The 21,086-nt window shown below is 39.7% G+C and overlaps 2 protein-coding genes across 13 annotated transcripts in view; one reads left to right on the top strand and one right to left on the bottom strand.

Moving 5' to 3' along the window:
• PPP2R5A (protein phosphatase 2 regulatory subunit B'alpha) overlaps nt 1-5,038 on the top strand; it is a 96,504-nt gene extending 91,466 nt beyond the window's left edge. For both annotated transcript variants that reach the window (XM_039529417.1, XM_039529418.1), the window contains 3 exons: nt 41-168; nt 3,602-3,703; nt 4,265-5,038. In XM_039529417.1, the coding sequence (XP_039385351.1) occupies nt 41-168; nt 3,602-3,703; nt 4,265-4,400 (366 nt within the window). In that variant the 3' untranslated portion in view covers nt 4,401-5,038. The remainder of the gene's footprint in view (nt 1-40; nt 169-3,601; nt 3,704-4,264) is intronic.
• Nucleotides 4,956-21,086, bottom strand: part of PACC1 (proton activated chloride channel 1) — a 46,914-nt gene continuing 30,783 nt past the window's right edge. For all 11 annotated transcript variants that reach the window (XM_039529423.1, XM_039529430.1, XM_039529426.1 and 8 more), the window contains 3 exons: nt 15,680-15,824; nt 10,532-10,636; nt 4,956-10,053 (listed from right to left, as the gene is read on the bottom strand). In XM_039529423.1, coding sequence (XP_039385357.1) covers nt 9,892-10,053; nt 10,532-10,636; nt 15,680-15,824 — 412 coding nt within the window. In that variant the 3' untranslated portion in view covers nt 4,956-9,891. The remainder of the gene's footprint in view (nt 10,054-10,531; nt 10,637-15,679; nt 15,825-21,086) is intronic.

Genomic DNA, 21,086 nt, shown 5'->3' on the forward strand with positions numbered 1-21,086 from the left:
ATCATGTTTTGTGGTTCTGATTCTGAAATGTGTATTTCAGGTTGCAGAAAGGGCTTTGTATTTCTGGAATAATGAGTACATTCTTAGTCTGATTGAGGAGAACATTAACAAAATTCTACCAATTATGTTTGGTAGTTTATACAAGATCTCCAAAGAACACTGGAATCCGTATGTATTGCTTATTCTGATGTTTTTTTAAAAGTATTACCAGAAATAAATTGTATTAGCCTTCGTTCCCGTCTTAGACTGTGATCATGCAGACACTTATGCAGATGTTTAACTTGACAGAGGTGAGTAATCCCATTGACTTCAAAATGAGATGAAGTGCTAAGAGAATGGTCTTTATATTAATAAGCATACTTTGAGGTATCTTGTCTAGAGGAATTTATGTTCTCCCCGTTACCACTTACCACAGATAGAAATGATTACTTAGCTGAAGTGAGTAAGATGTTTTCCAATTATTTGAATTAAGATATTGGATTTCATTCATGTCTACATCTTTCATTGATTTGTACCCTTATGGTGAAAAGTTGGAATTTAATGAAAAAATGTCCAAGAAAATTGGATGGTGGTGTGGATGTTACACAGGTTTGACTTTGTGTATCATTTGTAACATGACATATAGTAACATATAGCACATTAGGAAACTTCTGATGCATCAAAATCCAAGGAAAGGACCATGAGCTTCTTGCAACATCTACATCAATAAGTTTATTGTTGTCCAGGGTAATGAAGGAAAATTTTAAACTCTAAGCGGGGTGGGGGGGGGGGATATTTTGCATATAAAATGATGCCCACCATCTGGTTATACAAAAGGATGTGAGAGAAATGACTGAATGCTGTCATTAATATATAACTCTTAAATGTTAAACAATGAGGCCTATTGTGTGAAGTTTCACTTAAAAAGTAAAATCACTATTGCACGTAAGTATTAAGATACCAAAGGATTGGTTTTTTTTTCCCAGTTAGTGAAAAGTTTTGGAATGAAAGAATGAGAAGATTACATATTAGATGACTTAGAAATAACAGATTTGAGGCTTTTCAGTATTCTGCCATCTTTAAGTGATACCCTCCCCTCAGTGTTGACTAGTAAAACCTTATTTTAATCATAGCATAAGCAACTGACACCAAATAAACACAGGAAGCTGCTCAGAGGGTTGGATGTATATATCTTTATTCTGTTGGCCACTACAGAATTGTACAATTGTAGGAGAATGAGCTGAATTCTGTTCTGGCTTATGCTTAATCAACAGAACTGTTAGTTTCTAAATGCAGAAACTTTATTGCTAGAGATGCAGGAGTTACAAAGAACTCACTTGAAAAGTTATAGCTGTAGTTTGATTTAATATGAAAAACAGAATTACTAAATCTGAGCCAGTGGATTGAAGCATTAATGCTTCAAGGAGAATGTTTTCACCTACAAATATTCAATCAGATAGTAAAAACTGGAGCTACTCAACATACTCTGGTATTAAAGAGAAACAAAAGTATATCTAGTTCTAATAATGTGTGAGTTGGAGGATCCATTTTACTCAAAACTGATAGGTCTCTTTTCTAACACTGAGGTGAAATTTAATTTTATAGAAGAAACTAATTTACTTTTTGGGCTTCTGCATTGGTATGTCAAAGGTGCAAGTGAGCAGTATAATAGGAGTTGATGAACGTATATTAGTTCACCCACATAATACAAAGTCTGTGCGGGTAAACAACATTTTAAATCATCACAGATGCCCAGTATAAACTTTGAACTGGATTATATGGGCTATTGAGTCCAATATTTGAGTTTATGAAATGGATCTTTCCACGTTTATTAAGACTGTATATCTAGCTGCAAGCACATCAGCTGTGAGACCGAATTATCAGTGTTAGACAGAAGACTAGTTCTGTGTCCTTTGTGTTTCTTGGGACTGCATCAAAATTCAGACCTGAAGTGAATCCCCCTTTTCATCAGTCACAGGAGAAGTCACTATTTTGCCTCAATTTTTCTCATAAATTATTCCATAAACTAGATGTCAAATGACTAAAGTATACTTAGAGGACTAGTAAGTTCAGAAGGGTTTCTTTTATTCTGTTTCCATCCAGCTAATAGAGATAAAATGGAAACCTTTCCCTGATATGCCGGGATACAGATGTTTCAGAATTATATACTTCAAAATGATTTTTTCTCTAACAGAAAATAAGAGCTTACTCAGCTTTAATGTGATCTTGAAGGAGAAAGTTTAGGCTGTGAGGAAACTTTTGTGGGGATGCAGTCAGTAAACATACTAAGTATTTAAATTGGATTTTAAAGTTTCTGCTGGTGCTGTGTTTGGGACGTTTCCATTCTGGTACTTTGGGAGGGTCAGGGGTAAGCAAGCAAAATAAGGTGAATTTTGGCTTCCTGTTTGTTTAGTATGATAGACTTACCGTTTGCACTTCCTAACGGTGAAGGATAACTAGACATAGTGTGATGAAAACAAAAAACCTGTCATACCTTTTTATTTCCTTTGAAACTAATTTGTAAATATTTGAAATTATTTAACAGTATATACAGTGTCATAAGTGAATATGACACTCTAAGCTCTTCAGGGCTGGGACTATTATTTGGTTGTAGTTTAAATTGAGACATAACTTGACAAGCAAAGATGAACGTTAGTGGAGAAAGTGAAAGGGGCAGGATAAGGGTTATAAACAACTAGATCACCCTGCTGCTTGAATTAGTAATATATGCACCTTGAAGGTTTCATAAATTAAAGTATATCTGATTCTACCCTGAAAATGTTCCTGTATTTCTTTTGAAGGATTATTAGTGAACTCTCAAGTGTAGTACCTACTTTAAACTTGCTGAAGGGGAATTAAGGGAGATGGGTCTTAATATATCTGAATAGCATCTCTCTCCCTGGTACTGGTAGAGGGAGCATAATCCTAAAATGGATTATTGATAGACATACAAGAAAATAAATGAAAAGCCTAAACCCACATCGCTGAGCTCTGTTTTTTACGTTGTTACCTACAAAATCAGACATGAAGCCGGTGTCTTGGTGCCATGATTATACATTAGAACAATTTTCTAACAGGGAGAGTGGCACAGATCACCCCAAAATAACTTCCCCTCCCCACGAAGCATTTTCTGTAGTGTAATAAGCAGCTGTGTCAAACCCTTTCCCTTGCTTGAGGCTCATTAGTCTATAGCTTGAGGATTTTATCTCTGCCACCTTTCTCTTTAGGGACATTAGTATTGTGTTACCCATTTTACTTTTTAATGTAATTTATTCTATTAAAACACTATGACTGTTACCTTAATCAGATTCCAGCCTTTTTCAGCCTTGGAGACATTAACATTTAAAAAATCATTCACTATGGCTGGTTTATGTGAAGCCTTCAAGCGTTAATGTTTTATAAACCAAGGCAATGAACCAAATGTACTAAATGCATGTTTAATAAATCCTCACGTTCATGCATACAGGAGACTAGAGTAAACATCATCTGCATTTAAAACTTAGTTACAATACTGTCTAAATGCAGTAGGGCTGGAACAGAAAGAGGAAGTCAAACACTTAAAACAGATGCTAGTAAACAAATCTTATATCCAATAATTTACAGTGCTTTCCTTTTGTTTTAGGACCATTGTAGCACTGGTGTATAATGTGCTGAAAACACTGATGGAAATGAATGGCAAGCTATTTGATGAACTTACAAGCTCATACAAAGCAGAAAGACAAAGGTAATCATTTTCTTAGTTTGTGTTTCAGAAATGCATCACCTAAAAAAAAAAATAGTATGTACTGAATTTATTAATGTGAATAAAACTGCAGTATTTATAGTGAAATTAGTTGCTCATAGAAGACTTGCAGTTGACTGATATGGTTTGTCAAAGGATGGTATAATCTCTCAAAGACAGATGTCATACTCTGCCACTGAGAATCAATAAGTTGAGCTTTGATATTTGGCCTGGGGAAAATCTTGACTACTTATAGGAGTAAAAAATGTGGTAAAAAAAAAATCCAATTGGAATTTATAATACAGACATTCCCGGTGCGTAACTCGCATTTTGCATAAGTCAGAAATGTATCTCTGACCATTATGCAAAAAAAAAAAAAACCCCAAACCACTCCTATTTCTAGCTTACGGAACTTTTTCCATAAGCTTGGATTTGCATACATTGGGTTTACGTAACTCGGGGAGCGTCTGTAAATAAGAATAGCATATGCTGTTTCATCAAAGTAATTATAATGCACATTGCATATGGAACCTAGACATGTCTAATCTTTTACTTTTTCTGTAGAGAAAAAAAGAAGGAATTGGAACGTGAAGAGTTGTGGAGAAAGTTAGAAGAGCTAAAGCTAAAGAAGACTCTGGTTGAAAAGCAAAACAGTACTCACAACGTGCTAAATGCACACAACAGTACAAGTGCCAAATAAAGAAACGATGACCTCTGCTTGATAGACATACTTTTGTACACATTTTTGGAATATGTAAAAATTGCAAAACAGAAACTTCATCAGTATAGTAGAAATGGCCAACTTTTTTTCTGGCAAAATGTAAATGGGGGAAAAAAATCTATGACTTTAAATACAAGAGTTGAATGATATATCATTACCACAGCATATTGTAAATTTGTCTAATCATTGATATGTCACTTCTGAAGTTTCACAGAAATGAATTTTATTCATAATTGAGTGAGAATTATGGGAGTGGTGAGACTTATGACTTGAATTTTCTTTTTGATTGTGTTGCACATAGGTGGTGTAGTCTATGTACATTTTTCCTTTGTTTTATACATGCTTTTTACATTGCTGCAAACCTTGGTTGAGACTCTAGAAAAGGCTTCTCGTTCTGCTGTATTTTCTCAAATAAAACTAAGGTACATTACTTTTTACCTGTAACTTGATGGGATACTGTGTGCGCCCTTTATTATTAGAGATCTCAAAGATACTGTTGTATAGAATTCCACTGAGTGAAGATGTCTATGCAGTGGGTTTAAATTTTTAATTATGAAAAGCACAAGTTACAAATAAGATGAAGTATGAAAACATAAAATAAAACTCTAGTTTGAACAGATAACTGTATATCTTGTGTCTGACCTTCCACTTTGATGAATGCCTTGCTGTTCACATGCCCCCTCCATGCTTCTCTCTGCTGGGTCTGTTTAAGTTTGTTTCTTATCCTGCAGCTGAGGATGGAGCTTCCCTTAGAGCCCATCAATGAAGCTCTTATGTCAACCCAAGGAATCTCTGTGGAACAATGCAGTTCCCTCCTTCAGAGGCTGATTGAGCTTTTTCTGCAGCACTTTCAGCTTCTGCTGGCCTGGGGAGTGAGACAAAATCTGGCATTCCAAACAGGGTTTCTCTATGGCAGTGAAGAGCACTAACCACAAATGCCTTGTTTTATTTAGTGAAAATGCAGTATGCTGCTTAAATATGGAAAAAGCTGACTATAGAAGTCGTTTGTTTTACTTAATCAAGTCTTGCTCACATCTTTTATCAGACATACCATTCCAATCTCTTAAACTGCAGTTGTGTGAAAACTTTTGTAATAAAATCTTCACTAGGGGATTGAGCAGCATTCAATAAAGTCTTTATGTTTGTATTTAATGCTGTATATCACCTTCTTTTTGTCTCTCTCCATGATGACCAGAAGGCTTATGTTAAGTGAGTTATGAAGAAATGTGTGCAATATTCAGCCTGAATGAAAAGCCTAAGGCCTTGTCTACACTGCCACTTTACAGCGCTGCAACTTTCTCACTCAGGGGTGTGAAAAAACACACCCTTGAGTGCTGCAAGTTTCAGCGCTGTAACGTGCCAGTATAGACAATGCACCAGTGCTGGGAGCTACACCCCTCATGGGGTGGGGGTTTTTTTAGGGCGCTGGGAGAGCTCTCTCCCAGCACTGTGACGTGACTACACAAGCCATGTTAAAGCGCTGCCATGGCAGTGCTCTAATGTTGGCAGTGAAGATGTGCCCTTAGCTATCTAAACTCCAGCTCTGGAGTAGAGTTAAATCTTGGTTGACAAAGCATAAAGGTTGTTGACCAATGGTATGTTTCTACAGATCATTTGTGTCCAGGCCCTGCAGTTGATCAAGTATTGAAGGTTCAATGCCCTGTTCTTAGCTGTTGAACTACCTCACCAGTAGGTGATACATTCCTAAAAGTATTGGCCTCATTTATGTATCTGCTTAGGTGTGAGAACTGCTTGCTATTTAGAGAAGATAATGACTTGTTTTCCTTGATTAGTTCTAAAAAGATTTCTTTGCTGCTTGTAAGTTCCAGTTTAAAGAAAAAGGTGCATGCAGGCTTCAGTGGGCAAGTCTGTACAATATTTGAATTAGGTGTGCTGCTTTTCTGTAGAGAAACACTTTTTCCTAACTCCTTTCTTTGTCTTGGATTGTTGTATTTCAGAAAGGAAATGGGCCTGTGCAGCAGCTTCAAGATATCTAAAACTGACTGACATGACCCTGGCCTCTAATTGCATGGGGAAGGACTCAGTGGGATGCGGGATCTACCAAAGAATGTTTTCCTTGAACAGCCTGGTCCTGGATAAGCGCTTGTGCACTGTCTGGGTTCCCTTAGAATGACTGCTGATTTGGTGGACTTGAAGTTCAAAAATGTGTGAGTAGTGTTTTCCTTGGGAACCAGGACTACACTGAGGCAGAGCATAGCAATGTAGTTCTGACTTAGGGGTATGTCTTCACTAGCAACATTAAAGCGCTGCCGTGGCTGTGTAGTTGTGGCAGCAGTTTTTAAAAAACCCACCCCCACGAGAGGCATAGCTTCCAGCGCTGGTGCACTGTCTACACTGCCACTTTACAGCACTGAAACTTGCAGCACTCAGGGGAGAGGGGGTGTTGTCACGCCCCTGAGTGAGACAGTTGCAGCGCTGTAAAATGGCAGTGTAGACACTGCCTTAGTCTCTTAAGCAGTATACACCACAACAAATCTTAAAACAAAATGGACAACATGTTTACAGAGCAAATGCTCTATTGATTCTTGATTCAAAGAAACGTAATGGTAGACTTGCAAAAATAGGAGACACAAATATACTGTAGTTGTTCAGATATGTCTTTGGAGGACAAAGTGACCTTCAAGAAATGTAAGTACATGTTTTTTTATAGAAAGTTTATATTTAGAGCAAATATAATGCATAATTTCTTTTCATTATGTATTGGAGAGTCTTTTAGTCATCTGAAGGGGGGAATGGGATTGGCTTCAAGTATAAGATTTGTTACATAAAAGTAAGGTTTGCATGATAGGTCCCTATTTTATGCTCTTACTACCTAAACAGTGGCAATTTCATATCAGCATTGGTTCCTTTTTCATTGCAGCTGATTCTGTGCTACTCAGTGTTTTGCAGTGAAATGTTACATTTGAGACCTCATAGAAGAAATTCTTGTCTGAGATACTTCAGGACTCCGGAAACCACAATCAATCTAGCTAGTTAAAGCCATAAGAATATGTTCAAACACTAAAAGATAGCTCATCTGGCAAACTAGGCTACGGTAGAAGACATGCATCCCAAACATTTCAACAAATGAATGCTAACAGAGCTATACACGGTGTTAGTAGAATTTGGAGGGAAGTCTTGAAACCAACACATGGAGGGGCTCTACTTTCCTGTGCATCTCCCTTGCATTACAAAGGGCTTATTTTTCAATACAGAAATAATGAGGGATTTTTCCCCTCCAAAACTGATTCCTTTTAAAGAAATACTCAGGTGTTTAGTTATGTCTAGATGTCACCTGCAGAGATTCTTTTGTTAGTTCACTTCTATTTCACAAAAATAGAACTACCTGAATATTTAAATTTCAGATTTTGCTGTAGTACAACTCTTGAGTAGAAAGAAAACTGGTTTCTATCCCTATGCAATTGTTCCAAAAGAAATGGGGTGAAATCTTGACAACTGATTTTACTGGGGCCAGGATTTCCAGCTTAAATGCATATACTAACCAGCTGGATCACTTGGTACTGATAATCAGAGCCCTGCACGGAAACAAAATTTGTATCTATATCCCATCTGCAAACATGGTCCGTGGATATCTGCAGATTTGCAGGGCTCTATTGATCTCCTTCCTCCCTTCTAGTTAGAGGAAAAGTAGTGTTACAATTGCAGATCTGTTCTTGCTGCTTAGAAGGTACCCTAGAACTGTTAGTCACAGGGAATTGGCTTGATTTTGCCCATTTGGGCAAGACTCCCAGTTTGTTCTGCCTCCTGGAACATTAGAGTAATGGAATTGCATGGGGCACAAGTGGGAGCTGAATTCAGTCCTAAGTTTTAGCAAGAAAAGCTTTGTACCTTTTCAGCATTTGATCATTCTAAATAACCTGCATTTGATATTCTTCCTGACTTGTTAGTATATTTTTGGAGTCAGATACATGTTTTGGTTTTATGACAATTCTTTTATATCCCCTCAAATGAATTCCAGAGGTAAGGTACCGGCAAGAACTCAGTATGGGTTCTAGGAGACAGAAATGCATGGGGATTGGGTTTTATGGAGAAAAATAAAGTGTATATATGAGGTCAGGGTAGACTTAAGCAGTATAAAGTGTGATTTTTTTTTTTTTAAAGCTCTAAGGCTAGGTCTATACTGGAGGGGAAGTCAACCTAAGATATGCAACTTCAGCTACATAAATAGCATAGCTGAAGTCAGCATATCTTAGGTCGATTTACCTGGCCGTGAGGACAGCGGCGAGTCGACCGCTGCCACTCCCCCGTCGACTCTGCTTCCGCCTCTTGCCATGGTGGAGTTCTAGAGTTGACGGTGGAGTGATCGGGGATCGATTTTATCATGTCTACACTAGATGCGATAAATCGATCCCCAATAGATCAAATCACTACCTGCCGATCCGGTGGGTAGTGTAGACGTACCCTAAGTACAACAGAAAACATTATACCTCTCAAAGTAGAACGCTTAATAAATGGACTTTAAGTATTATACTGTCCTAGGCCATTATAGGCTCAATTTCCTTTTTTCATTCCTAAATTATTATTCCCAGCAATTAGGTTCCATGTAATTGAGGTTCAGAAATTCACCAGCTTGAGTTCTACAGACCTTTTGTGCTGTCCCCAACCTTCTTTGGGACAGAACTCCACAGCTTTGCTTGTGTGTTAGCTACTAGAATGGTCAAATTCTGCTCTCATTCACTTCAACACAAGTTGTACATAAGTATTTGTGAATCTGGTTTATGGAAGAATCATCCTACAGATGAAGTATTAAGGCAAGAGGCTTTGTTTAAGAAGTAGTAACTGGCAGTGATCCATGATATATTCCATATGGCTTACACATACATAACTTGCTTTTAAAGTAGCTTTAATACACAGTCGGTGCATTTTAACCAAATGTGAAATGTTTGATAAAAATCCCAGGTATTCTATGTTCTAGGTAATAGGTTGGAGATTTAAGAGATTAAACCTTTTGACCCATTTTTACATTGATCTTGTAAGTGCTTTGCTCCTTACTGTTCATAGATAATAACTATGACTGGGAAGATCAGACTGAGGATGACAAGTCATTTTACTGGTTCAGGGCACTCTTATGGTAGCAGGGGCAGTCCATTTAGCTCATGGAGAAAAGCTTAAACTACTGTCTAGACGCCAAATAAATACAGACATGTCTGTATTCTGTTCTAAGCTGACATTTTGAACATTACTTTATGAATTCCATTCCACCCCCAATAAATTGACACAAGCTTGGTAAAGATGTTCATAACTTACATTTTTAAAAAGACATGTGTTTAGTAGTCTTATTCTTCAGAGTTAGCCTCTTAAGGTGTGTGTCAGTTCCTTTATGCTGTCACTCCAGCAAAGGTAAGTAGTTCTCCTTAAACACACAACTCTCTTTAGTTTATGTAACTGCTGCATTGTTGGTTGAAATTTTATCCAGTGTACTAAAAATGTTCTAAAGGTGGTTTAGTCCTCAGCTTATGTGGTTCATTGCTTGACTTCTCCTCTTCAGGTGCCTCTTGCGGATTTTGATCATCCACTTAACACTTAGTTTGGCAAAGTCTGCTGCTTTAAACAGAGCTAAGAAAATACCACATAGTAGAGCAATCATGTTCCAAGGATTGGCAGTGACAATCTGCAAAGGAGTGAAAGAGAAACTATAACTTTGTCTCAACTCAACTTATGTTACAGCTGTTCAATGTTTGTTAAATTCCATTTCAAATTGAATTGTGTTTTGCCTTATACATTTTATACAGTATTAGCTCCTTGTCTCCAAAAGCATCTTCTGATTTGGTGTTTTATCCTCTAGCCAGGAAGAAAACACTGATCTCAGGAGAGATCTATTCTCAAACAAAATTTCAGTTTTGTCCTAAGCTGTGTGCATGCACAGCCATAGTGTCATTATTATGCAAATTACAAGGTCAAAGAGGCAGAAGATGGTCTTGAGCTCAGCAATATTTAGGATTAGTTTGAGAACTCTGAGAATTGCAACCCAATCACTCCTAAGTGACATCAGCCTTCCTCCAACTTTTCTGAGCACTGTATGCTGAATTTCTACTTAGTTTTAAAATTAAATCATGCAAGAGGCTGAGGAGTGACTAAAATGTACTTACATCTTGAACTTTTTGTATAAAAGGATCTTTCCATTCAAATACCACAAAAAACAACTGGTCACTTGCTGGCTTATGCCTCTGGTCAATGTAGTTAACCACACTAGTCTGGAGGGGGGAAAAAGGCAGTTAGCAGGTTTGATGGAAGAGAAAGTTATTACACTAAATGAGGAATGAGGGAAGAGTTACCAGACAAGGTTGATTTTAAAATGGGGCTTTTAAATGACGAAGCGTGTATTGGTCTGGTTTAACTGTTAGGTATTGTATGAGTAGAAAGGTACAGTTCCTATAGCTGTTAACCTAATCTACCTCTTCTTTTCTACTTACCTTAAAAAAAATGTGGCTACTTAGCCTTTCTTATTGGGGTACCTGGACACTCAAAGATTAAGTTTGTTCCAAAAGGGTCAAGAAACATTCTCATTAAACGCAACCATACTTTAGCTTTGAAAATGACTAAGGGTAAAGGCAAACCAGACTTATCTGCATGTCCTGATTCTCCCAAACTGTGTGCAATTTCGGTTTAACTGAAGGACTAGATCTATATTGGTACATTGAAAAGTGGGATGTAAACTTACTATGAATAAATATTGAAGTAGATTTATCTTTAATCTCACCTACAGAATTGACTACAATTTTAATGGGGGAAGAGCCATGCTTAGTCAAGTGCTCAATGCCAGGCCAAAAAAGCTCAATTATAATTTTGTCACTTCCCAGTATGGGCCCCCAACAGCTAATGTGGACAAGGTGACCTACTTTTCCTGAACCAAGTACTGACTGATGGCAACAGGTCTGTTGCAACCTGCAAGCTTCTGTTGACATAACATGTAGAATATGCAATACCAAACCACAGAATAGCTGCTCTGGCCTGCTGAAAGAGGTGGTTTGAGGGAACCTGAATTTCGCTGATGATGAGACACTGATGTTTAGAAAACTCCTTGACGCTTATGCAATTTATGCCACTCTCCCAGCAACTAGGGGCAATAACAATGTAAAAGCAACAAAGAATCCTGTGGCACCTTATAGACTAACAGACGTTTTGCAGCATGAGCTTTCGTGGGTGAATACCCACTTCTTCGGATGCAAGTGGTGGAAATTTCAAGGGGCAGGTTTAAATATGCAAGCAATATGCAAGCAAGAAGCAAGCTAGAGATAACGAGGTTAGTTCAATCAGGGAGGATGAGGCCCTGTTCTAGCAGTTGAGGTGTGAAAACCAAGGGAGGAGAAACTGGTTCTGTAATTGGCAAGCCATTCACAGTCTTTGTTTAATCCTGAGCTGATGGTGTCAAATTTGCAGATGAACTGGAGCTCAGCAGTTTCTCTTTCAAGTCTGGTCCTGAAGTTTTTTTGCTGCAGGATGGCCACCTTAAGATCTGCTATTGTGTGGCCTGGGAGGTTGAAGTGTTCTCCTACAGGAGAACACTTCAATATACAAAAACTACTCCTTCCAGTCTACTACAATCTCCTGTCCAATTACAGAAGTGTACTTCCAATTCAGCTACTGTCATTCAAGAAATTTGTATGACAGGAAAGGAGTAGTACAGTAGAAATCTAAGTCAAGGATATGGAAGAAAGGAAAGAGAGACCGAAAGAAGATGGGACTAGTTCCAAAAACTAACTGTTATTTGCCCTATTATCTGGCTAAATTGGTCTGGCATGCAGTTTTCTAAATTAACATTTGACTCCCTGAAAGGCTAAATATACTTCTTTGTCCAATCCTACAAATAAGGATAAAGTCAGAAAGCAGGTGATTTTTCTTTTACCATCAAACTAGGGCAAGGGTAGTTATGGCTCAGCTATTTAACTTATGCACATTCCAACATCTTTATAAACAAGAATTTGAAACATTTCAAAGCACATGCTTGTGAGCTTAAAAATCCTACTATGTATTTGTATGAATAGTAGTGGCTAGAGTTCTGCTAACACAGGTGGTCAGAGACTACATGACATCTTTGGACTAGAAGGATTCTTACTCTCACAGACACACAGGTTTTCCTATTGGAGATTTCATTGCCAATTGGTGCACTTCATAAGCTCAAGTGTCTCAAAGGATGACTTCAAAAAATAAAACCTGTAAGTGCTAACACTATGCAGATGAGATATCTCTATATATCCTTCACCATGTCTGACTATACTATTGCCACCCCATGCTTGGATCAGATCAACTGATAGAACATCTGGTTGAACCTGAGCAAGATAGAGGCTAAACTACTGCGCAGAGGAAAGTTCTTGGAGGAGTTTGCAGCTGTCTTTGATTGAAGGTACATGCCCACAATTAGTCAATTTAGTCTGTAGTTTCAGCATGCTCTTGGGTTCCTTGCTGAAGCTAAACTCTCACAGAGCAGCATCCACAAGTAATGTTTTATACTCTGCAGCTGGTTAAGAGACTCCACCCCATCATGCCAGCTGACCTAGCCTTAGCTATACACTCCTTCGGGGACTACAGCAATGCACTATACCTGGGCATGGAGACATCAGCCCATCTCACAACATGGCTACCATGAGCACATCAGACCTGTCCTTTGTTCCTTACGCTATCTTCCCATACAATACTGAATCAAGAACTCAATCCATGGCCTGGCTCAAGGATATCTAAAAGTTTGTCTTAAAGCTCCACCATGCCGAGTGTGGTCCACAACTCCACTGCTCAGGCACAATGACATTTTTGGGCACAAGGGTAAATCCTGCCTATGCAAGAGAGAGAACGGTCTCAGAGGCTAGTCTGATGCTGGAATTAACTCCCCCGTCACAGACCTCACCTTCCAAGCACTCTCCTTGCCTTTTTTAACACCATAGCAGCATGTATATAAAAATAACATTACCAAACTGAAATGCTACATTCTCCACTGCGTGAGCAGTACAAGTCACAGGGGACAGAAGTTAATCACATCTCAATGCATTATTAGACACTCATACTACAGTAATAAGGGCAGTATAAGAAGCTATATAGAAGAATATATAAATGTAATGGCAGCCCTCAGAATAGTGGCATAATCTCCTTATTTAGATGACATTTTAATAAAAAGCTCATTCCAGGAATCAGTGGAAACCACCTCAAGGGTTTGCTATCCCTCCAAGGAACATGGTTTCAAACAGGAAAAGAATGCCTTGATCCCAGCTCAGAGGATGATCATTAAAGATCAAAAGTTGACTCCACCTCCAAAAGGCTTTCTTGTTCTCTTGCAGAAATTCAAGATGCTGCAAGACCAGATTCTGGAGATTTACCAGGCAAAAAGAGCTTCATGGCAGATCTTGATTTAAATCAAACCACCCTGAGTTCAGGCACTATTGTTAGTAAGCACACCAATGTATCCAGAAGCATCTTCAATCAAGGACAAATACCATTACTGGCTGAATAGATCACATTTGATTTATTCAATACCAGGATTTCTCTAGAATCTCAATATAAATTGTAGCAAGGTCTAATTTGCACCCATCTCAACTGTTTTAAATCTCAATAAGGACAGGAAGAGTCTTGTTTCTCATTACCTCATAGCCAGATTCTTAAGAAAAATAAACTTAACTCATCCTCCAATATAAGGATCTCTCTTGGAAGCTCAGTTTAGTTATCAATACCCACACCATCTATCCCTATGAACCCCTGATTTGCTTCTGTGTATTTCATTGCTTTCTAAAATGACTTTTCTAGTTTTATCGCCTGTTGCTCAATTTTTTTTTAACTGTTACTATATTCTGACTGTATCATTTCAGAATTCCTCTCCCCTAGGAATACCCTACGGGGCACCTCCTGACATCGCTGCTTTGCAATTGCCCCCATGCTGCTTCTGCACCTAGGGAGCTACAGGTGAGAACTGGAAGACATGCCCTTCAAAGAGCAAAACAGCATGTTATAATGAGCATTTCTCTTTCCAACTGTGCGACAGGTTAACAAACACATGCTTTTCTAAAAAACAGATGGATATATTCTGCTGCTCTTAGCAAAGAAATGTTTCACGTACTAGTCACAGCTGCCTTTCTCCAAATCAATTGTTTCATACAAGGCAGTTGCAGTTCTATTGATTTTGCAGATGCCTCCTTCCAAACAACACAGGGAGTGAGACAAGTTAGGGCTTGTCTACATTTAAAATGTTACAGCAGCACAGCCAGCGCTGCTGTAGCGCTTCAGCATTGGAACTACCTACACAGACGGGAGGGGTTCTCTCATCGGCATAGGTAATCCACCTCCCCAAGACGTGGTAACTACATCAGCAGACCAATCCTCCATGGACCTAGCGCTGTCTCCAGGGGACTTAGGTCAGTTTAACAAGTGTGAGTTTTTCACACCCCTGAGGGATGTCGTTAAACCAACCTAATTATCTAGTGTAGACCATCTCTTTATTACTCTGCCCCTTCAGTGTCTTAGTGCTGGGAGAAATTCAGGGTAAAACCATTCCATAGGTAGAGATGAAAATGACTACATGGGTAGTCATCTTCCACCATTGAACTGGTGTTCACTTCCATGTTTTCTGAAGTGCACTGTCTATTCTACTTCTAAAAGACCCAAGCTTCCTTAATTTCCTTCATCTATTCTACAGTTTATGATCTTTTAAGAACTGTTTCTTAAAATTCAGCCTCAATTTTCCTTTCCCTTTACTCTGACTTCCATCCCTAGGACAAACCTAGACAATTCCTCTCATTCTTGAAAATATCTGTAGGTGCTCGTTGTAGCTTAGGCTCCTTTTGAAAGTCCCAGCCTTAAACTAATGTTTATTAGTATTTTCTAACAAGTCAATCGCACCAGCTCCTTACTCTGATATTCTAGGTCTAGTCTCACCAGTGTAACATAAACAAGGACAATCAGCTTCCTGGCTTCTCTGTCCAGTCAGGTTTTTACAGGCCACATCAGTAAAGCCATAAGGGCAATATAAACTCTCTGCTGTGTTATTTTTTTATGGAATGTGGGAAATCGACTTTGAAACTGCTTGCTGATGAGCTGGAATAAGGGACCAATGAAACATGAAAGTCGGTCATATGTCACTATGTCTCACAGCAAGCTTCTTCAAAGCCATACTGCCTTTTGCTCTGAGGAGCAGCTCTACTAGACAAGGTTACGATTGCTGCACCGTATGTATTGAATGGTTCTCGCAGCAACTACAGAATGATAATCAGCTAAGGTCTGCCACATTCAGAAAACCCTTACCGAGGACTACCTACCTCCTGTTTGAACTCCACAGTCTCACGCCCATCTTCTTCTTTTGTTTTCACCAAGGACATTTTGACCCAGGTTCGAAAACCACCAGAGAACTTCCAGCTGGAGTATGAGCTTTCACAGTCTTTCATGAATTCTGTTTTATCTGGACTGGAGGGGCAAGGAATAGTGTTACTTCTCTGAACTAATTTGCACCAAAATATGTTACTACTTCAGGATGCTCAAATTGCAAAACTGAAGGTATTTTAAAATGCCTCGGAGTTACTTTTAACTGGGATTTGCTTGTTTGGACTCCAGATACAGTGCTCCTAAAACATAACTTGTGCTAGGATTTTAATTTTTTTATCTGTATTACACACCTGTTTTGATCCAATCTGCAATGTATTTTCCCCTCACAACACTCCTGTGAGGTAGGGAAGTGCTATTATCCCCAATGTTCAGACTGGGAACTGAGGCACAGATTACATGATGTCCCAAAGTCACAGAAGAAATTCTGGGTGAAGCTAGGACTTGAAGCCAGGTCCCCCACGTCCCAGCTATGGCCCTAACCAGTAGACCAGCCTTCCTCTCTGAATGACATTGCTTGTCAATCCTTCTTGGTAAAATACCTCCAGGATGCCCAGCAATCAAGTCTCCACTCAATTATTAGCCTATATTACAGCAGCCCCTAGACACCTCAGTCAGAATCAGAGTCCCCCTACTCAGGCTAGGTTCTGTACGTGCAGCGAGGTTCCTCTCATATGTTTGCAGTGCATTCTGTGTACTTGATAAGAATGTGTTTTATGCCTGTACATTGTTGTCTTTAACATCTCATTTCCTTGCTTTTAAGTTCTTGGCTTTTGTTGGTGATGTGATAGGGTAAGTATGGTGTTGTCACTTAGTTACCTTAACTTGTGAAACTCACATTCTGTTTGTTCCTGGAATATATACTGAAGGCCTGATTTTAAAATGAAACTCCCATTTTGCAATAATAGTTGTTTTCATAACCTGATTGTTCCCAAATGAAGGCACTACCACCTAACTGCAGTGACTCGTAGTAGCAAAATAGATTACTTTGTAGTACTATGGGCTTGACTTTTTTTAAACTGCTGGTACCTGTTTGAGAGTGAATGGGAAAAAGGCCTAATTCTTCTGCATGTAGCATCTGTTTTCCACCCAACCTCTGGTCAAAAAGGTAAAGAGCTGTGGTGTCTGATCAGCCCTTCTTTGGCTTAACATGAATATGCATGGAAGGGGGTGTCCCCAGGGCCGGCTTTAGGGTGATTCAGCCAATTCCCCAGAATCGGGCCCCACAACGTCCCGAAGGAGCTGCCGCCGAAGTCCTGCCACTGTCTTCAGTGGCAGCTCAATCGCTGCCGCGGAGGAAGGTCCCTCCGCTGAAATGCCGCCGAAGGCACCGGCAGCCAATTGAGCTGCCGCCAAAGTCCTGGCACTGTCGGCGGCAGCAGCTCAATCATTGCCGCTGTCTTCGGTGGCATTTCGACAGAGGGTCCTTCCTCCGCGGCTGTGATTGAGCTGCCACTGAAGACAGCAGCGGGACTTCGGCAGCAGCTCCTTCGAATCGGGCTCCGCGATGCCTAAAGCCGGCCCTGGATGCCCCATCCAAAAGCGACACCCCTGCCAGGCAGGTGAGGCGATATGTTATAAGCTCAAATGTTCAAGAGAAACCCACGTTCAAGTTTCACTACATACATGAAAGAAGCAGAACTAGGGGCAAAGAAAACAGTGCTCAAAGGAAAAGCATTAGATTATCTTCTCCTCCACCTTGGCAGATCAAATCCCAGGGCATTTAGTGGCTCTAGGAACATTGAGATCAGCTGTTTGTTAAGGCACTCAAAGAAAAGGACCAAGCTTCGGATACGAGAAACCCACACAAAAAGGAAATGGGCAAAACATCAAACAAAAAGCAAAAGCAAGTGAAACAAAACATGATTCAAGGGAGACTGGGTCTCACAATGGCTCATTTTCCGTTAGCTGTAAGAGACAGTAATGAGCAGTACAGTCATAGCTCATGGGGACAAATCCAGAACAGTCCAACGCTTTATCACTTTGCAGCGGAAAATGTATAATTAGAAGTTTACCAACCAAACAGGCCCATCACAAGCCTGAGGAATGACTAACCTACAATGTCCTGGAAGAACTTTCCACGCCAAATCATACAAGGAAGTGGAAAATCTAGGCAGTAAGTTATGAAACCAATCTGCATGCTACAGCCCTAACTTTTCATAATGAAGGGACATTGATTGATCAGTTAGGCCCAAAATGTAGCACTTGTGGGCTTTTAAAATGTTCAATTCAATGAATTTGGGAGTAGCAATGAGAAAGCATTTATCTATGCTCCTGTCTGCATCTCCAATCTAGACCATTGTAGCACTGTACTAGAATATTAGAATCAGAAAATGAAACTGACTAAAAAAACCAGACCAAGCTTTTTTTGGGGGAGGGGCGGGGGGTTGCTCCCAATTACATAACAATGAAGAGAAAATTAGGGTTTTCAATTCACTTTTAACCTGTACTTAGTGAGGTAGGTAAAATTGTTGTATTTTAAATACAGAATTTAAACTGACTAATTTCCTTTTGACTCTCCTACAGTACAGCTGCTGAAAAGTCCGCTCTGTCATTGCTTCAGTCAGTGGTTGAAGTGGATAGAAAAGTATGGGGGGGGTGTCTGACATCTCCACATCTGCCCATCCCACCCCCCAAATTAATTCTGCCAGCACCTCTGCTTCTCCTACGGCTTCTGGATTTCTTTATCACATTCTCCCAGGCTGTGTGTGTGGAGGGGGGAAGCCCTGCAGTTGGGTCCTTTTTCCCCATTCCAGGCTGGAGAAGCAGTTCTGGGGCTCTTCACCATCTCTTGGCTGAGTGCTACTGGGGAAAGGGCAGAGGAACCAACCCACCCCTGTTGCTCATAGGAGGGGGAAAGAGGGAGCTGAGCTGCTCTGAGCTGAGCTCTTTCTGGTCCTGCTCCTGTGCGAATGGTGTCCGTTCTGGAGGGAAGTGGGAGAGAGCTCTGTCTGCCTCTTGCAGCAGCCCTGACTGGACGCTCTTCCCCAGGAGACAGGTAAATGGGAAAAGCAGCCAATCAGACAATACGAAAAATGTGTGCCCCTCAGCACCCCCACCCCGCTGGTGAGAAGCGTTATTTCCCACACTTTAAGCACTGGCTTCAGTTTTTGCCAATTAAACTTTTCTACATATTACAGCTTTGAAACCTTGAACTTGCTGCAAGTGCTCTATAATACAATTCCTAGCGCACCCTGCAGCTGAGCTCTCAAAGCACTTTAAAAATATTAACTGAACCTCTCCTGTGTAAAGTAAATTATTGTTACAATTTTACAGATGAGGAAACTGCAGCACAAAAAGGTTGTGGCTTGCCCAGGGCCAGAGGCACAGAAAATTGCTCTCCCGATCGCCAGTGTTATGGCTGGAGTGCCAGCCATAACCTCCCGTGATAATATACCTGCTTATTATGGGTTTGTCTAGATGGACGCTGACTAACCTTTGACCACAAATACTAGACACATGGGATACTGCCTAAAATATTTCATGACTAAGGCATTGATCTTGCATTAGGATTGTCTAACTTGGAGCCCTACTGAGTCCCACTGAAGTCAAAGGGATTCAGCGGAGCACCGGGGTCTGGACTAGCAAATCCTGATACGAGATCCTGGCCCAAAAATGCCAATATATTGAACCAAATTTCTGTTGATTCCTTTCATTATTGCTCTAGTGTAAGAGTCTCTTTTAAAGTCAGCAAGCCACAAGGTACAATCGAGTCAATTACATGGGAATGCCATATTTTTAGAAGTTCTGTTCCTTTTGTGTTTTAATTCACTAATCTGTACAACTCTGTGCGTGGCAATCCAGGCACTAGGGACTAGTGGTGAATTCTAATTAGATCATTGAATAGCACAGGCTCCATTCCCAAGTGGGCAGTTATGATTTAATTCTGCTGTTCATCTTGCAACACTACAGAGATAGGGAAATCATTTTATTTTAGATTTGCTAAGATGATACCTACCTTCTAGATTTTCTGTGAAGTTACGTTTTCCTTCCTTCTAACCCAGATGTTAAAGGAAAGAAAAACTCTTTTCTCTAGCTTCACTTTTTATAAACAAACGTTTCCTTAATTTTCCTCACTACAATTAATATTGGCACGTACAGCAGCAACCTTAAAAACTGCACACACGCGCACACACACACAAATGGCAGAACCAACAACTACTCCGGCTCCAGAAACAGCCTACATTCTACAAAGGCATAAAGAGCACAGCAAGCAGTGAGTAAATCTGTGATTCTGACATCTGGTTAAATTCAGCTAGAGACAGTCAGGCCCAGCACAGGTCTCTACGCTTGGTTAACCACAAGACTTGGGATACAAATCTCCAGACACAACAGAGGCCCGCGGCAGCCTTCACTGATGTCGTTCGCTGTAGAATATTAAGCACAGATACATAATATATAATAAAGACTGACACTGCATGGAACTTCTGCCCAAAGGCAATCATCCAAGCCCACCAAAGTCAATAGGAGTCTTTCCACTGTCTTCAATGGGCTTTGGATCATGTCCATAGATGACAAGAGCTCCTAAGAGCAGAGAACATTTCACAGCAGCCAGTCAGTTATTCTCCAAAGCAACACAAAAGCTAAATGCAGCCCTGGCATAGGAATGCAGGAACTATATAGGATACAACCCATCAGCCATCATATTGCACAGTGTCTTTAACAGGAATTAGTTTATGTGAACTGTTGTGCATATCACTGATGAGAAAGAATGCATTATCAGAACTAGCATCACCTTCTATCATTACAGTGAGTGAATATTATTAACAACACTGAGCAAAAGCCAATAACTAGAGTTTTAAGACAGTATAAAGTGACACAAATAAAGAAAGATGTTTTATAAATATCTCAGTGCTGATTCCTGCATCAGAGTGCAAGCTCAGTAGTTGGACGGAGGGGAGTGAATTGTATGAAAATTATTTAAACAAGATACGTGCTTAAATAGACATCTACTAGAAATCTGACCAAGTCAGAGCAAGTGCATATATGAATCTATAAGGTTTTTAGATTTATTTCATGGTCAAGCTTGGACTCTTCAATTATTCAATCCACTTCATTTCTAAGGCTCTCAATACTGTAGCTAATTGTAGGTTACCAAGGCAGCAATATCTAGTACACGAAAAACTAGAATAAAAAGAAAAGCAAATTATAAAGTCAATGATTCATGCTAAGCTTAATTTATATTGAAAGTCACAAAGCAGATCATTACCCAAAATTCATTTAAACCCCGACTCTCAGCTAGAACACTCACTGTGTTAAGGCTCTGTTCACCCTAACTGAACCCATCATATACTGCCAAGTTTACTAAAGGACTAAGTGTTAGTTTGTTCAAAGTTTATGCCAAAT

The sequence above is a fragment of the Mauremys reevesii genome, linkage group 3 (genome assembly GCF_016161935.1).
Source record: "Mauremys reevesii isolate NIE-2019 linkage group 3, ASM1616193v1, whole genome shotgun sequence".
NCBI lineage: Eukaryota > Metazoa > Chordata > Testudines > Geoemydidae > Mauremys > Mauremys reevesii.